The sequence below is a fragment of the Rhinopithecus roxellana genome, chromosome 8 (genome assembly GCF_007565055.1).
Source record: "Rhinopithecus roxellana isolate Shanxi Qingling chromosome 8, ASM756505v1, whole genome shotgun sequence".
NCBI classification, from domain to species: domain Eukaryota; kingdom Metazoa; phylum Chordata; class Mammalia; order Primates; family Cercopithecidae; genus Rhinopithecus; species Rhinopithecus roxellana.
The window spans coordinates 53,927,197-53,942,387 of NC_044556.1; the positions used below are offsets into that span (position 1 = coordinate 53,927,197).

Below are 15,191 nucleotides of genomic sequence, written 5' to 3' on the forward strand. Positions count from 1 at the left end.
TCTTTCTTCCAGTTGATCGAGTCAGTTACTGAAGCTTGTGGATTTGTCACGTATTTCTCATGTCATGGTTTTCATCTGTGTCATTTCATTTATGACCTTCTCTGCATTAATTATTCTAGCTATCAATTCTTCCACTCTTTTTTCAAGATTTTTAGTTTATTTGCACTGGGTACGTAATTCCTCCTTTAGCTCTGAGAAGTTTGATTGACTGAAGCCTTCTTCTCTCATCTCGTCAAAGTCATTCTCTGACCAGCTTTGATCCGTTGCTGGCGATGAGCTGCGCTCCTTTGCAGGGGGAGATGCGCTCTTGTTTTTTGAATTTCCAGCTTTTCTGCCCTGCTTCTTCCCCATCTTTGTGGTTTTATCTGCCTCTGGTCTTTGATGATGGTGACGTACTGATGGGGTTTTGGTATAGGTGTTCTTCCTGTTTGATAGTTTTCCTTCTAATAGTCAGGACCCTCAGCTGTAGGTCTGTTGGAGATTGCTTGAGGTCCACTCCAGACCCTGTTTGCCTGAGTATCAGCAGCAAAGGTTGCAGAAGATAGAATATTGCTGAACAGCGAGTGTACCTGTCTGATTCTTACTTTGGAAGCTTCCTCTCAGGGGTGTACTCCACCCTGTGAGGTGTGGGGTGTCAGACTGCCCCTAGTGGGGGATGTCTCCCAGTTAGGCTACTCAGGGGTGAGGGACCCACTTGAGCAGGCAGTCTGTCCATTCTCAGATCTGAACCTCCGTGTTGGGAGATCCACTGCTCTCTTCAAAGCTGTCAGACAGAGTTGTTCGCATCCGCACAGGTCTCTGCTGCTTCCCCTGTTGTTATTTAGCTGTGCCCTGTCCCCAGAGGTGGAGTCTACAGAGACAGGCAGGTTTCCTTGAGCTGCTGTGAGCTCCACCCAGTTCGAGCTTCCCAGCGGCTTTGTTTACCTACTTAAGCCTCAGCAATGGCGGGTGCCCCTCCCCCAGCCTCGCTGCTGCCTTGCGGTTAGATTGCAGACTGTTGTGCTAGCAATGAGGGAGGCTCCGTGGCCGTGGGACCCTCCCGGCCAGGTGTGAGTATAATCTCCTGGTGTGCCCGTTTGCTTAAAGCGCAGTATTGGGGTGGGAATTACCCAATTTTCCAGGTGTTGTGTGTCTCAGTTCCCCTGGCTAGGAAAAGGGATTCCCTTCCCCCTTGTGCTTCCCAGGTGAGGCGATGCCTCGCCCTGCTTCAGCTCTCGCTGGTCGGGCTGCAGCAGCTGACCAGCACCGATTGTCCAGCACTCCCCAGTGAGATGACCCCAGTACCTCAGTTGAAAATGCAGAAATCACCGGTCTTCTGTGTCGCTCGCGCCGGGAGTTGGAGACTGGAGCTGTTCCTATTCGGCCATCTTGCTCCGCCCCTCCGCTACCAATGACTTTCTTCACAGAATTGGAAAAAACTGCTTTAAAGTTCAAGAGCCCGCATTGCCAAGACAATCCTCAGTCAAAAGAACAAAGCCGGAGGCATCACGCTACCTGACTTCAAACTATACTACAAGGCTGCAGTAACCAAAACAGCATGGTACTGGTACCAAAACAGAGATATAGACCAATGGAACAGAACAGAGTCCTCAGAAATAATACCACACATCTACAACCATCTGATCTTTGACAAACCTGACAAAAACAAGAAATGGGGAAAGGAGTCCCTATTTAATAAATGGTGCTGGGAAAACTGACTAGCCATACGTAGAAAGCTGAAACTGGGTCCCTTCCTTACACCTTATATAAAAATTAATTCAAGATGGATTAGAGACTTAAATGTTAGACCGAAAACCTTAAAAACCCTAGAAGAAAACCTAGGCAATACCACTCAGGACATAGGCATGGGCAAGAACTTCATGTCTAAAACACCAAAAGCAATGTCAACAAAAGCCAAAAATGACAAATGGGATCTAATTATACTAAAGAGCTTCTGTGCAGCAAAAGAAACTACTATCAGGGTGAACAGGCAACCTACAGAATGGGAGAAAATTTTTGCAATCTACTCATCTGACAAAGGGCTAATATCCAGAACCTACAAAGAACTCAAACAAATTTACAAGAAAAGAACAACTCCATCAAAAAGTAGGCAAAGGATATGAACAGACACTTCTCAAAAGAAGACATTTATGCAGCCAGCAGACACATGAAAAAATGCTCATAATCACTTGCCATCAGAGAAATGCAAATCAGAATCACAATGAGATACCATCTTACACCAGTTAGAATGGCAATCATTAAAAAGTCAGGAAACAACAGGTGCTGGAGAGGATGTAGGGAAATAGGAACACTTTTACACTGTTGGTGGGACTGTAAACCAGTTCAACCATTGTGGAAGACACTGCGGCGATTCCTCGAGGATAGAACTAGAAATACTATTTGACCCAGCCATCCCATTACTGGGTATATACCCAAAGGAGTATAAATCATGCTGGTATAAAAACACATGTACATATATGTTTACTGTGGCACTATTCACAATAGCAAAGACTTAGAACCCAAATGTCCATCAATGACAGACTGGATTAAGAAAATGTGGCACATATACACCATGGAATACTACGCAGCCATAAAAAGGATGAGTTCCTGTCCTTTGTAGGGACATGGATGCAGCTGGAAACCATCATTCTCAGCAAAGTATTGCAAGAACAGAAAACCAAACCCCGCATGTTCTCACTCATAGGTGGGAATTGAACAATGAGAACACCTGGACTCAGGAAGGGTAATATCACACACCAGGGCCTGTCGTGGGGTGGGGGGAGGGCAGAGGGATAGCATTAGGAGATATACCTAATGTAAATGACGAGTTAATGGGTGCAGCACACCAACATGGCACATGTATACATATGTAACAAACCTGTACGTTGTGCACATGTACCCTAAAACTTAAAAGTGTAATAAAAAATAAATTTAAAAAAAAAAAACAGAAAAAAATAAAATGTATATTTTAAACTTTAAAAGGAAATATATTGTCTCATTTCAATCTTATCCATACTACTTATGTTACATATTTTACTCTATAAAATACATACAGTATGAGTTGTACACATCGTAAGAAGGAAAAAAAAAACTTTGCCTATCAGAATAAAATGAGATCTGTGGGAAGGATCATTTCCTGGGAAGTGGAATCACTGAGAGAGAAACTGAAGAACTGATATGGAAAGGATGAGTCATGAAGCTATCAGGATAGACTTTTTGTTCTTATGGTATCCTAACTTTGTTGAGCATTTGGAAAACACTGTTCATATAAACATATTTTGTGTCAGCACTGACTCACTGCACTTTTTGGCAACCCTTTTAGACCTTTCAACTTTAAAGACATAATACTGAAGGTATACATTCCATCAGAGGACTCATATTAAACCTCTTGCAGAAAGGCTTTATCTCAAACTGCATTACCTTAAATTTCTATATATTTTCTTCATATATTCCTCTGAATCATAAGGCATTATCATATTTCACAAATGAAGACACTCTATGAAATGCCCAATGCTAAAGACAATAGCATAATGAAGACTACGCTTTCTTATACTGCAACGATGCACACTCCGCTATCTGAAAGTATATTTACATCCCCCACCTCAACTGTACCACAGCCAATTTGACCTCAGAATTCCTTCACAGCTGTACCAAAGTGGCTAATGTGAACAACTTTGGTTAATTTTTCCTTTGAGCCTTTATAAAAGATAAAGCTTTTTATCATAAAATTAAGAATGCATTGTCCAAAAATTTATAGAGAGAAAAAGACCTACCCATAACGTCATCACCTTAACACATTTTTTCCTTTTTGAGACAGAGCCTCACTCTGTGGCTCAGACAGGAGTGCAGTGGCGGAATCTCAGCTCACTGTACCCTCTGCCTCCCGGGTTCAAATGATTCTCCTGCCTCAGCCTCCTGAGGAGCTGGGATTACAAGCGTGTACCACCACACCCAGCTAATATTTGTATTTTTAGTAGACATGGGATTTCTCTATGTTACCTAGGCTGGTCTTGAACTCCTGACCTCAAGTTACCCACCCACCTCGTCCTCCCAAAGTGCTGGGATTACAGGTGTGAGCCATCGTGCCCAGCCTTAACACATTATTATACTTTTTACTTCTCATTCAGCCTGAAAAAAAGTGCCAGTAATATTTTTAAACCAAATTGTTCACTAACTTTCCCCTTTCTCTTCCCTGCCTACCACCCCACCCTCGTTTCAGAAAATGTTGAGTCAGAGAGGGATAAAATTTAGAAAGACCCCTATTTAGGCTGGTTTTTTCTAGCAGTCTGAGATATTTGCAAAGTGGAATTATCCCCAGAATGCCTATTTCCTGGCCCCATCTACTCATCTTTTGCTTGTACTGTTCTCAAGTGAAATATTCTTCACTCTTCCCCTCATCTAAGCTTTCAAAGCCAGAACACATCCAGTCTCTTCCCTCTTATCCCTGGTTGCTGATTTCTAAGCTAAGTCTATGCCTCCAAGTCAGTAATTTTCACTCCTAGCTGCCTTTTGGAATCATCTAATGCTTTTTACAAATTAGATGCTCTGGCCTTCTACCAGACTGAGAATCATAATCTCTAGGACTGAAGTCAAAACCTTTCAAGATTTTTCTAAAATCTCTCCAAGTAATTCAGAAGATCCTAAGGGTTGGAAACCATTGTTCTAGTAATTACAATTCTCCTGGTCATGTCTTGCTAGTTTTATCTTTCTTTCTTCTTTTTTTTTTTTTTTTTTTTTTTTTGAGACGGAGTTACCCAGACTGAAGTGCAGTGGCATAATCTCTGCTTACTGCAACCTCCACCTCCCAGGATCGAGCGATTCTCCTACCTCAGCCTCCTGAGGAGCTGGCATTACAGGCACACGCCACCACACCCGGCTAATTTTTGTTTTTAGTAGAGACAGGGTTTCACCATATTGGTCAGGTTGGTCTCAAATTCCTGACATCGTGATCTGCCCACCTCAGCCTCCCAAAGTGCTGAGATTACAAGCCTGAGTCACCGCACCCAGCCCATCTTTCATTCTTTTACCACCCCCTCAGGTGTTTGAAAGAATAAAGCTCACATAAGATTTATCTATTTGGTTTCTTGCTTAATTTATTATTGCTCTGGAAACGCTGGCCTGTCTCTCTGCCTAATTTATGTTTCCTTTTTAGTATCATCCCTGAACGTGTTTTAATAATTTCAACTTTTATTCTTGATTCAGGCAGTACCTATGCAGGTTTGTTACATGGATATATTGTATGATGCTGAGGCTTGGGGTACAATTGATTCTGTCACCCAGGTAGTAAGCTTAGTTTTTCAACTATTGGTGGAAAACTATTGGTTTTTCAACCCTTTCCCCTCTCATTCCCTCCCCTCTCAAGCAGTCCCCAGTGTCTGTTGTTGCTATCTTTATGTTCATGAGTACCCAATGTTTAGCTCCCATTTATAAGTGAAAACATGTGGCATTTGGTCCAGCAATCCCATTACTGTGTATATATCTAAAAAATATATAAATTGTTCACCCAAAAAGACACATGTACTTGTATGTTCATCACAGCACTATTCACAATTGCAAAACATGGAATCAAGCTAGGTGTCCATCAAAGATGGACTGGATAAAGAAAATGTGGTACATATACACCATGGAATACTACACAGCCATAAAAAAAAAAGAATGAAATCATGTCCTTTGCAGTAACACGGATGCAGCTGGAGGCCATTATTTTAAACAAATCAACACAGGAACATCTCTCAACTTTCCGTCAGCCTCCCCAAATCCTCTTACAGTGCTCATTCTCAAGCCTTAATGTACACCAAAATTACCCAGATGGCTTGTTAAAACACACATTTCTAGGCTGCACCCCCAAATGCATAATGTAGTAATTCTGAGAATCTGTATTTCTAACAAGTTTCCAGGTGATGCTGATGTACCTGGTCAGGCGACCACACTTAGAAATATCAGTTATAGATTTCCTAATGAACCCCATATTTTGTGCATCAATCACCTGGCAACTTGATGCAGTTCAGGGACCCCTTTCCTCCCCAAAATAATTATAAATCTTCCTTCATGATCCACTTCTAAATCACAATACACATTTGCACTTAGAGGTAATTAAATCTGGCCGGGCACCGTGGCTCACACCTGTAATCTCAGCACTTTGGGAAGCCAAGGTGGGCGGATCACCTGAGGTCAGGAGTTAAAAACTAGCCTGGCCAACATGGTGAAATCCCATCTCTACTAAAAAATTAGCTGGGCATGGTGGCAGGTGCCTGTAATCCAGCTACTAGGGAGGCTGAGACAGTAGAATTGTTTGAACCCGAGAAATAGAGGTTTCAGGGAGCCAAAATCATGCCATCGTACTCCAGCCTGGGCAACAAGAATAAAACACCATCTCAAAAAAAAAAAAAGAGAAAAGAAAAAAGGTAAATAAATCCAATAAACCCTGATTAAAATGTTTGAGTGCCTACTATGAGAAAAACATGGCCTGATTACTAAAAACCACACTGATTTTTCATAATACATGTTAGAATTATTGAGGTACATTTTCTTGTTAGTATATATAAACATATAACCCCAATTTGGGAAGGGAATAGCTCTACTCTCAAAATGATGGATGTGATAGTTAATTTTATGTGTCAGCTTGACTGGGTTAAGGGATGCCCAGACAGCTGGTAAAACATTATTCCTAGGTGTGTCTTTGAGGGTGTTTCTAGAAGATATTAACATTTAAGTCAGGAGACTGAGTAAAGAAGACTGCCCTCATCAGTGTGGGTGGGCAGCATCCAATACATTGAGGGCCTGAATAAAACAAAAGGGCAGAGGAAGAGTGAACTGGCTCTGCTTGAGCTGGGACATCCATCTTCTCCTGCCCTTGGACATCTGCACTCCTGGTTCTCCAGCCTTCAGACTCAGACTAAGACTTAACCCATTGGCTCCCCTGGTTCTCAGGCCTTCGGGTTTGGACTGGAATCACACCACCAGCTTGCAGAGGGCAGATCATGGGTCTTAGCCTCCATAGTCACAAGCCAGTTCCTTGTGATTAAATCTTTCATATATCTATATATTTCAGCTGGTGCAAAAGTAATTGCAGTTTTTCCCATTACTTTTAATATCCTATCAGTTCTGTTTTTCTAGAGAACCCTAATAAAATGAGATCCTTCGATGAGGACATGCTAAACTCCAATTTATTATTGCCTTTGTTTAATTCTTACTGAGCTTAATTCCTTACATTTTAGTAATAAATTATATTTTCGTTTTATGTGGGTTAATTTTGTCTCTTTAACCAGAATGTAAGTTTTTCAAGGACAAGTCTCTGTGTTATACTTTTTAATATCCCATCTAATACTGCTGACCACATGACAAGCAAGCACTCAGTCCTTATTGGCTAACTCATTCATTCATCACTTCCCAATATGTATTTCCTAAACCAGGGTTCAAAACAGGACCATGAATTGCAAAAACGTCCACGTTGGCCAACAGAAAAACAGATTTCCAAACTAACTGAATGATTTGCATTTTAGTCACTCTTCTAGAGTATGCATGCTTTTTCCTTCCCTCTTTTTACCCGGATAACTGAAATCTGACTGTACTATGATGAATAAAGAGGAAAAGTTAGCAATAGTAAGCTGGAATTAGAAACAAAATCAAAATTACCAATAAATGCCAAAATTTCCAGGAATAGAAGAGGTAGAAGTTGAAAACTGTAATTTTTCTTTACCTTCCGATAGATGTCACTAATAATTCCTTTGTGGACATCAAAGCTGGATTAAATTTGAGAGGTAAGAGGGAAATTGAACAAAAATCAAATATTCAAGTAACATACCCATTGGGCTTATATGTTCACTTGTGACTATCAAAAAAGTTATTAAATCACAGCCAGTCAATCAAGCCAGACTCAAAATGACTATCAGCTCTCACATAAATTCTATACTGTTACTGCCAAATTATTCTAGCTTTTATTTTCATAAACATTTTACCCAATTCTATATTTTCTGAATTGTGACAATTATTTAACAAGAACTCATAAAGATACATAATGCTATCACCTCATCATTCCATGGTTCAGAGGCTCTCAGAGTTTGTTCTTAACTACCCAATGTTCCCCAGCCATTGCTCCTCTCCAACAAAACCACTACACAATCCCAGGCTTCCATTCTTCCCTTTTCATGGTGTCACTAGTATGTTCTTACAACAGGGGGAGGAGAAATAGCAGGTGGAAATAACAGTGGAAATTGCAAGGTTCAAGAAAAAAAGAAATGGATCACACCATTAGGACCAGTTTTTGGCATTCAGGAGCTAAAAACTCTGCAATTCCATTCTTACAACCCATTTGGAGCTCATTTCAAAAAGAAGTCAAACTTCACTAATCTTTCTGAAAACTAGAATAGATAACAATAGCAAAATTGAGCTGTTATTGAAATAAAATAGAAAATATGCTAAATGAACAATTTAGGCCTTAGTTAAAAAAAAAAATTTAGATAAGATTGATGGATATCAACATCACATGCTCTTCAAAAAAAACAGTGATCCTTAAACAAAAGACCCACCCCATGAATGGCATCCTATCTTGTGACAACTTGTTAGTGGAAAATAAAATTTATTCATCTCTTTTCTAGATATAATTTTCATAATCATTTATCCAGATATTCATTTTTATACTTTTTGTCAATACCTAAATACTATTTAAGATGCATTTATAAAGCTCAGTCTTTTCAAACGAACAGCATTTTAGACACACAGAACCCTTACTAATGACCAATGATCTATGGCCCATATTTAAAGAACCACCTTTGTCTTTTTTTTTAATCCTCCAAAACAATTACAGTAACAAAAAACTGGAATAGCCTGCCAGAGAAAATTCAGAAACTATATTCTTTTGAATTCCTAAGTGCCACCAAATATTTGAGCAAAACAGAGTAAATGAATAATTTGAAACAAGGTTTCTCAACCTTGATACCATTGACACTTTAGGCCAATAATTCTTTGTCGTAGGAGACTGTCCTGTGCCTTGTAGGATGTTTAGTGACATCCCTAATCCCTATTAGATGCCAGTGGTACCATTTCACCTCCCACTTGTCACAACCAAAAATATCTCCAGACATTGCCAAATAGCCCTTTGGGAGGGGGACAAAATAATCTTTGAATGAGAGCTACTACTGTAAAGTGGTAAGAAGAGAAAGCCCAAAGTTAGACATTCACTGAAAGAAGTTCTATGACTCCGCAGCCTCATTGAATTATCGATTTGTTTTTATGCATTATCTTAAAGTTTCTCCCAAGTTTCACATTTTCTCAATGAAATAATTTCTTCAAGTACAAATGACACTCCAGGGACAAGAAGACACATTTATTTTACTGCCCAATTATTTTCTTAAAAAAGCTTGATGTTTGATAAAATAAAACAAACTTTTAGTAGCATAGAAATCTTTCAACATGTACCATGACATATTATTACTATGTACAACTTCAAAAACAAATGCTTCCAGCTCCAAGTAAACTGATGTTGAACATCCTGCCTATATTTCAGCTGTACAAAATTTCCTGGTTGGCCAATAGTCTCCTTGGCTTGGAAAAAAATTATATAAATAAGACCTTCAATGAGTTGGGAATCATAAAAATGCTATCTGCAGTTCAGTCATCTGGATCTTGGGAAGTGTGCAATAGCTGTAAGAGTTCAACAAGCAAAATAAAACCCTGTGGATATTTAAACGTCCGTTGTCCAAGAGGTCTTGTAGGTTCACAGTTGGTCTATCAAAAATAAAAGCTATTCCTATTGTGGCAAACAAAACTTGGTATCTGGTTCAAATACCATTTTTCACCACCTCATGAACTCCATTCTCATCGATGATTAGAGGTGCATGGAATTCTTTATCTGCCACATAACTTTCTAATCCCTAAAAAGAAGATTGAAATGAAACACAATTAGAAAATCTGCACTTGTCATGCAATGCTGGACTTGCTATAATGATGATTTAAAGCACAAATGCCAAAAAAGGTTGAGATGCAGAATATAAAAGTCAAAATCTATTTAATATACATTTTAGAGTAGACTTAATGACTGACTTGTAAACGCATAAAACAAAAATATAAAAAGAAAATTACTCTGATTATCATTTCTAGAGTTAATAAGATGATAATCATTTTTCCTACAATCATCTCTCACAAAATTAACTTTTTTTTTTTGAGACGGAGGAGTCTCACCCCTCTGCTCACTGCAACCTCCACCTCCCAGGTTCAAGCAATTCTCGTGCCTCAGCCTCCTGAGTAGGTGGGACTACGGGCGCCTGCCACCATACCCGTCTGATTTTTTGTATTTTTCAGTAGAGACAGGGTTTCATCATGTTGGCCAGGCTGGTCTCGAACTCCTGACCTCAAATGATCTACCTGCCTTGGCCTCCCAAAGTGCTGGGATTACAGGCATGAGCCAGCACAAGCGGCCAATAGAGTTAACTTTCTAAGCAAGAAAGTTGTCTCTAATGCTACAACAAAGCAATACAAAGATCTCCAGGAAAAATATTACATAATTAAAAGAGTAGAGACCTCTAAATCCCCAAGTTTTAAAAGTGACAGTACTAAGTACATGAACAAGTTAGACTCCTTGAAAGGAAAGTTACATTGCATTTTTAAAAAGCCAGATGATTTATCTAAAAAACAAGGGTGATTATATATTTTTCAAAAGCCTACTGCATTTCAATGAGTGGGTGAAATGGACTAGCTATTGTAGATGTCTGTAAATGGCAACTAACTCACTTATGGAATAGATGCAAAGCCATAACAGGAATTCTCAAAGAGAAGAATTCAGAACAAATGCAGCTTCTCAACTTGTTCCCAGGAAGAGCTCCTCAGGGCAGGACCATCAGAAAATGCTGCATCTTCTCTAAGGGCATCCCTACTTAAACATAAAACAATGCCAGAATTCTACTTTTTAAAAAAGTTTTATTGCTTTTTTCTGTTTTTTTTTTTAATTTATAAAGACAAGGTCTCACTATATTGCCCAGGCTGGTCTCAAACTCCTGAGCTCAAGCAACCCTCTTGCCTCGGCCTCCCAAAGTACTGGGATTACAGGAGTGAGCCACTGTGCGCAACTTTATTTCATTTTTAATTGACAATAATTGTATATATTTTTGAGACACAATGTGATGATGCAATACATGTATACACTGTAGAATAATCAAATAAGGCCAATTAACATACCTATCACCTCAAATACTTATCCTTTCTTTGTGGTGAGAACATTTAAAATCCACCTTTTCGTTATTTTGAAATATACAAAGCTTTGCAAAAGAATAGAGGAAAAAGTAAAGCAGACTTACTTCTCCAGCATAGGAGATAAGAGGAGAGATTTCACACTGGATTGGTACATCATTGGCATCCTTCAAGCTAAGAAAAAAAACAAATGTGCATTAAAGATTTTGTTTCCCATGTTACTTGCCGAAGCAAAAGTACAAACCATCAATTTTCCTCTGAGAAGCTTACAGATAACAATTCTTCCAGTTAAACAAATGGAACAGATGCTACCCTGATGATCACTAAATTCCCTGAGGATTAAGTTAATATGAAATTCTCAGGTCAGAAGGACACTATTTGGGGCAAGTGCCAATAATTATGGGTAGCTCTTTACAGCACTTCATAGTTTTTATACACTGTCCCCTTACCTACATTTCATTTTTTACCATTTCCAAGTTTCAATTTGATAAAAAGGCAACTACTTACTAGGTATATACTATATGCCAAGCCCAGTGCTAGGTGCTCTGGAGCCTTCATATTGCATTTTAATTCTCACCACTACCTTGGTACTACTAAGGTTGACAAACATTCTAAAGCTGTACTCTCCAATACAGAAGCCAGTAGCCACACAGGGCTACTTAAACTTAGTTAAAATTTATTTAAAATTTAAAATTCAGTTTCTCGGTCATAATAATCACACTTCAAGTGTTCAGAAGCCATGAATGCCCAATGACTACAAAATTGGACAACAAAGATATGCAACATTTCCTTCACTGCAGAAAGTTCTATCGGACAATTAAATTATTTCCCAGTACATGTTTTTCTGTACATCCCAAATATTCTAGATTAACTGAGCTGATTTATTCAGTATGTTTCAAAGTACTTCTCTGTTACCAAAAGTCCCTTTCTAAAGAGCTAAGGCAGAAGGCACTCAAGCAAAGTCAAGGTCAAAGTCCCCATTTGCTTCATCTAGGTCACAACCTAACATTTATAGCAATGAATTTCCAAGTTATCTAACACAAAAGTCAATAAATAGTCAATGCATTTGCAGTCATCAGACTTCGTTACTTGCCGCTTCAAGAATCTTACCAATAAGACACAGGGCACAAAAATATTAGTCTCTTGTCAAACCATAGCTCTTTCTTTTCTTTCCCTAAGTACATAGTCTCAAACTTTGCTGGGGTGAATAAAAATCAGAGGGCTTCTGAGTTCAGCTACAGGTCAACCTTTCTCTAGCATTCAAAGCACTCTCTATCCTACTTCAACTTACCTATCCTGAGACTCTCCACTCAAATCAGACCAGTCACACTCTTTGGATTATTCCAAGTCATTCTCAATTATGGTTCCATAAAAACCATACTCATCCTCCAAGATTTGGCTCAAGCCCCAATCTTCTCTTGACCACTGCATTTCATAGTAATTGTCTCCATCCATTTATTCATATAAAAAATAAATGTGGCTGGGTGCAGTGGCTCACGCCTGTAATCCTAACACTTTGGGAGGCCAAGGTGGGTAGATCACCTCAGGTCAGGAGTTCAAGACCAGACTGGCCAACATGGTGAAACCCCGTCTCTAGTAAAAATACAAAAAATTAGCTGGGTGTGGAGGCGAGCATCTGTAATCCCAGCTACTCAGGAGACTGAGGCAGGAGAATCGCTTGAGCCTGGGAGGCGAAGGTTGCAATGAGCTGAGATTGCTCCACTGCACTCCAGCCTGGGCGACTGAGGAAGACACTATCTCAAAAATAATAACAACAATAATAAATAAAAAATAAATGTATTAGACACCTGCTAAGTCACTGCCTCCTAAAGTTATTATTGCTATAGCACACATTTGGCACATAATCACATACTGTCTGAAAATTTACTTAACTTTTATGTATGTGCATCTTGAACATCCCAGTAGGCTGTAAGAAGTGACTTATTTCTCTTGTATAAGATACTTCAGCACCTAGAATACTAATAGCACCTATAAACCTGTGAGCAGGCCTACCAATGCTTGTTGTCTGAACAAATAACACTATGAAAATAGACAGATGACAAACTAATGAAGGAAAAAGAGGAGGTATAGTAGGGCACACACCTCTCTACATACGTGCCAGATTCTACCACAAGAGCTCAAGAGGTCTAGTCCAGACCTTCCGGGACAACTCAAAGTCATACAAAACCAAATGAATTTTGAGTAGGCATGCCAAGGAAAAAATGAGGGCCCACCCATTAATAAGATGTATATAGCCCAGTCCCACCTAAACCCCTGAAGGATTCAGTGTAGCAGGAACAGAAGGTGGTTGTGAACCCAAGAAACACATATTCAGCTGGCCTTAATATATAACTTCCATTCTACCACCACAAAGATACCCCAAGAAACTAAGGAGTCAACTTTAGCAAACAAAACTGGATGCCCTGAAGGAGGGAAAACAGAAGCTACCATCACCAAATGTAAAATCTCAGGATATAGGCAAATTAGCCCAATATACCAACTGCCCCACAATTCTTTAGCCATGCATCCTTTTGGTAGCTAACACTATTCAGTAAGCATTAAGGTGAGAAATAAAAATAATAGTGAGTCAAAACTCAGCATGGCTGTTTCCATTCTTTCAGAATACTCCTAGCTGCTTCTTCCCTCTTCTACATAATATACTTTCTTTTCATCTCTCACTATTACATGATTTTCTTCAGCTGTGTAAGTTCATCCTTTGGTGCTAAGGATTATGCAGGAACTGTTTTTCAGTGCATGGTATCATTTAAAGCCAAACTTTGATTTCACTTTAATTATTCTACAAACGACTAAAATGAAGAAAACTGGGCGATGGGGGGTATTAAATAAAAGAGTAAGAATAATGTTTAAAGCTTTTTGTATCTTAACTAAGATAGCTAGATGCTGTCTTCAGTTATATAATTAAGAATCTATTACACTCTTAGGTTAAAAGCTACAGTTCAATAACAAAAAAATTTTAGTCAAAGTTTTATTTTTTAAATATAAAAACAGTTTGCTTCCATATATTAAAAATGGTGGATGAGACAGAAAGTGACAAAGGGATCTGCATCCCAGTTCTCAACGCATGAGGGGCAATAGCCATCTGTGGCAGCAGTCCCCAACCCCTGGGTCATGGACCGGTACTACTCTGTGGTCTGTTAGGACCTGGGCCACACAGCAGAAGATGAGCAGTGGGCAAGTGAGTAAAGCTTCGTCTGTATTTACACACGCTCCCCACCACTCACATTACTGCCTGAGCTCCATCTCCTGTCAGATCAGTGGCCGCAATAGATTCTCATAAGAATGTGAACACTATTGTGAACTGCCCATGTAAGGGATCTAGGTTGTATGCTCCTCATGAGAATCTAATGCTTGATGATGTCTCCCATCATCCCCAAATGGAACCATTTAGTTGCAGGAAAACAAGCTCAGGGCTCCCACTGATTCTACATTACAGTGAGTTGTATAATTACGTCATTACAATGTAATAATAATAGAAATAAAGTGTACTATAAATGTAACGTGCTTGAATCATCCTGAAACCACCCTCACCATCCCAAGTCCATGAAAAATTTGTCTTCCACAAAGCCAGTCCCTGGTGCCAAAATAGGTTGGGGACCACTGATCTACAGCACCTATAAGAAATTGATCAGATCTTTGAGTCCACTTCCTTGTTTACAGAGTCACATCCCAGAAACATTGACACTCACAGGAATTTGGGCAGAGGAATGGCACAAACAGGAAAAAGCACTTGGGTGACACTGATGTCAGTGCTACTCTATTTCTGAGACAATTTCCATCTCCAGATCTTTTGCCCTACATATATTTCCCAAATTACCTTAAAAACTTTTTTTTCTTTTTTTTTTTTTTGAGATGGAGTCTTACTCTGTCACCAAGGCTGGAGTACAATGGTGCAATCTCAGCTCACTGCAACCTCTGCCTCCCAGGTTTAAGTGATTCTCCCGCCTGAGCCTCCTGAGTAGCTAGTTAACAAGCGTGCACCACCACACCAGCTAATTTTTCTTTTTTTT

General features: G+C 39.4%; 1 protein-coding gene across 3 annotated transcripts in view; it reads right to left on the minus strand.

Annotated features, from left to right (window-relative positions):
* Positions 1-9,193: 9,193 nt before the first annotated feature.
* The window catches only part of UAP1 (UDP-N-acetylglucosamine pyrophosphorylase 1), a 37,799-nt gene continuing 31,801 nt past the window's right edge, over positions 9,194-15,191 (minus strand). For all 3 annotated transcript variants that reach the window (XM_010356484.2, XM_030936633.1, XM_010356482.2), the window contains 2 exons: positions 11,271-11,337; positions 9,194-9,851 (listed from right to left, as the gene is read on the minus strand). In XM_010356484.2, coding sequence (XP_010354786.1) covers positions 9,759-9,851; positions 11,271-11,337 — 160 coding nt within the window. In that variant the 3' untranslated portion in view covers positions 9,194-9,758. The remainder of the gene's footprint in view (positions 9,852-11,270; positions 11,338-15,191) is intronic.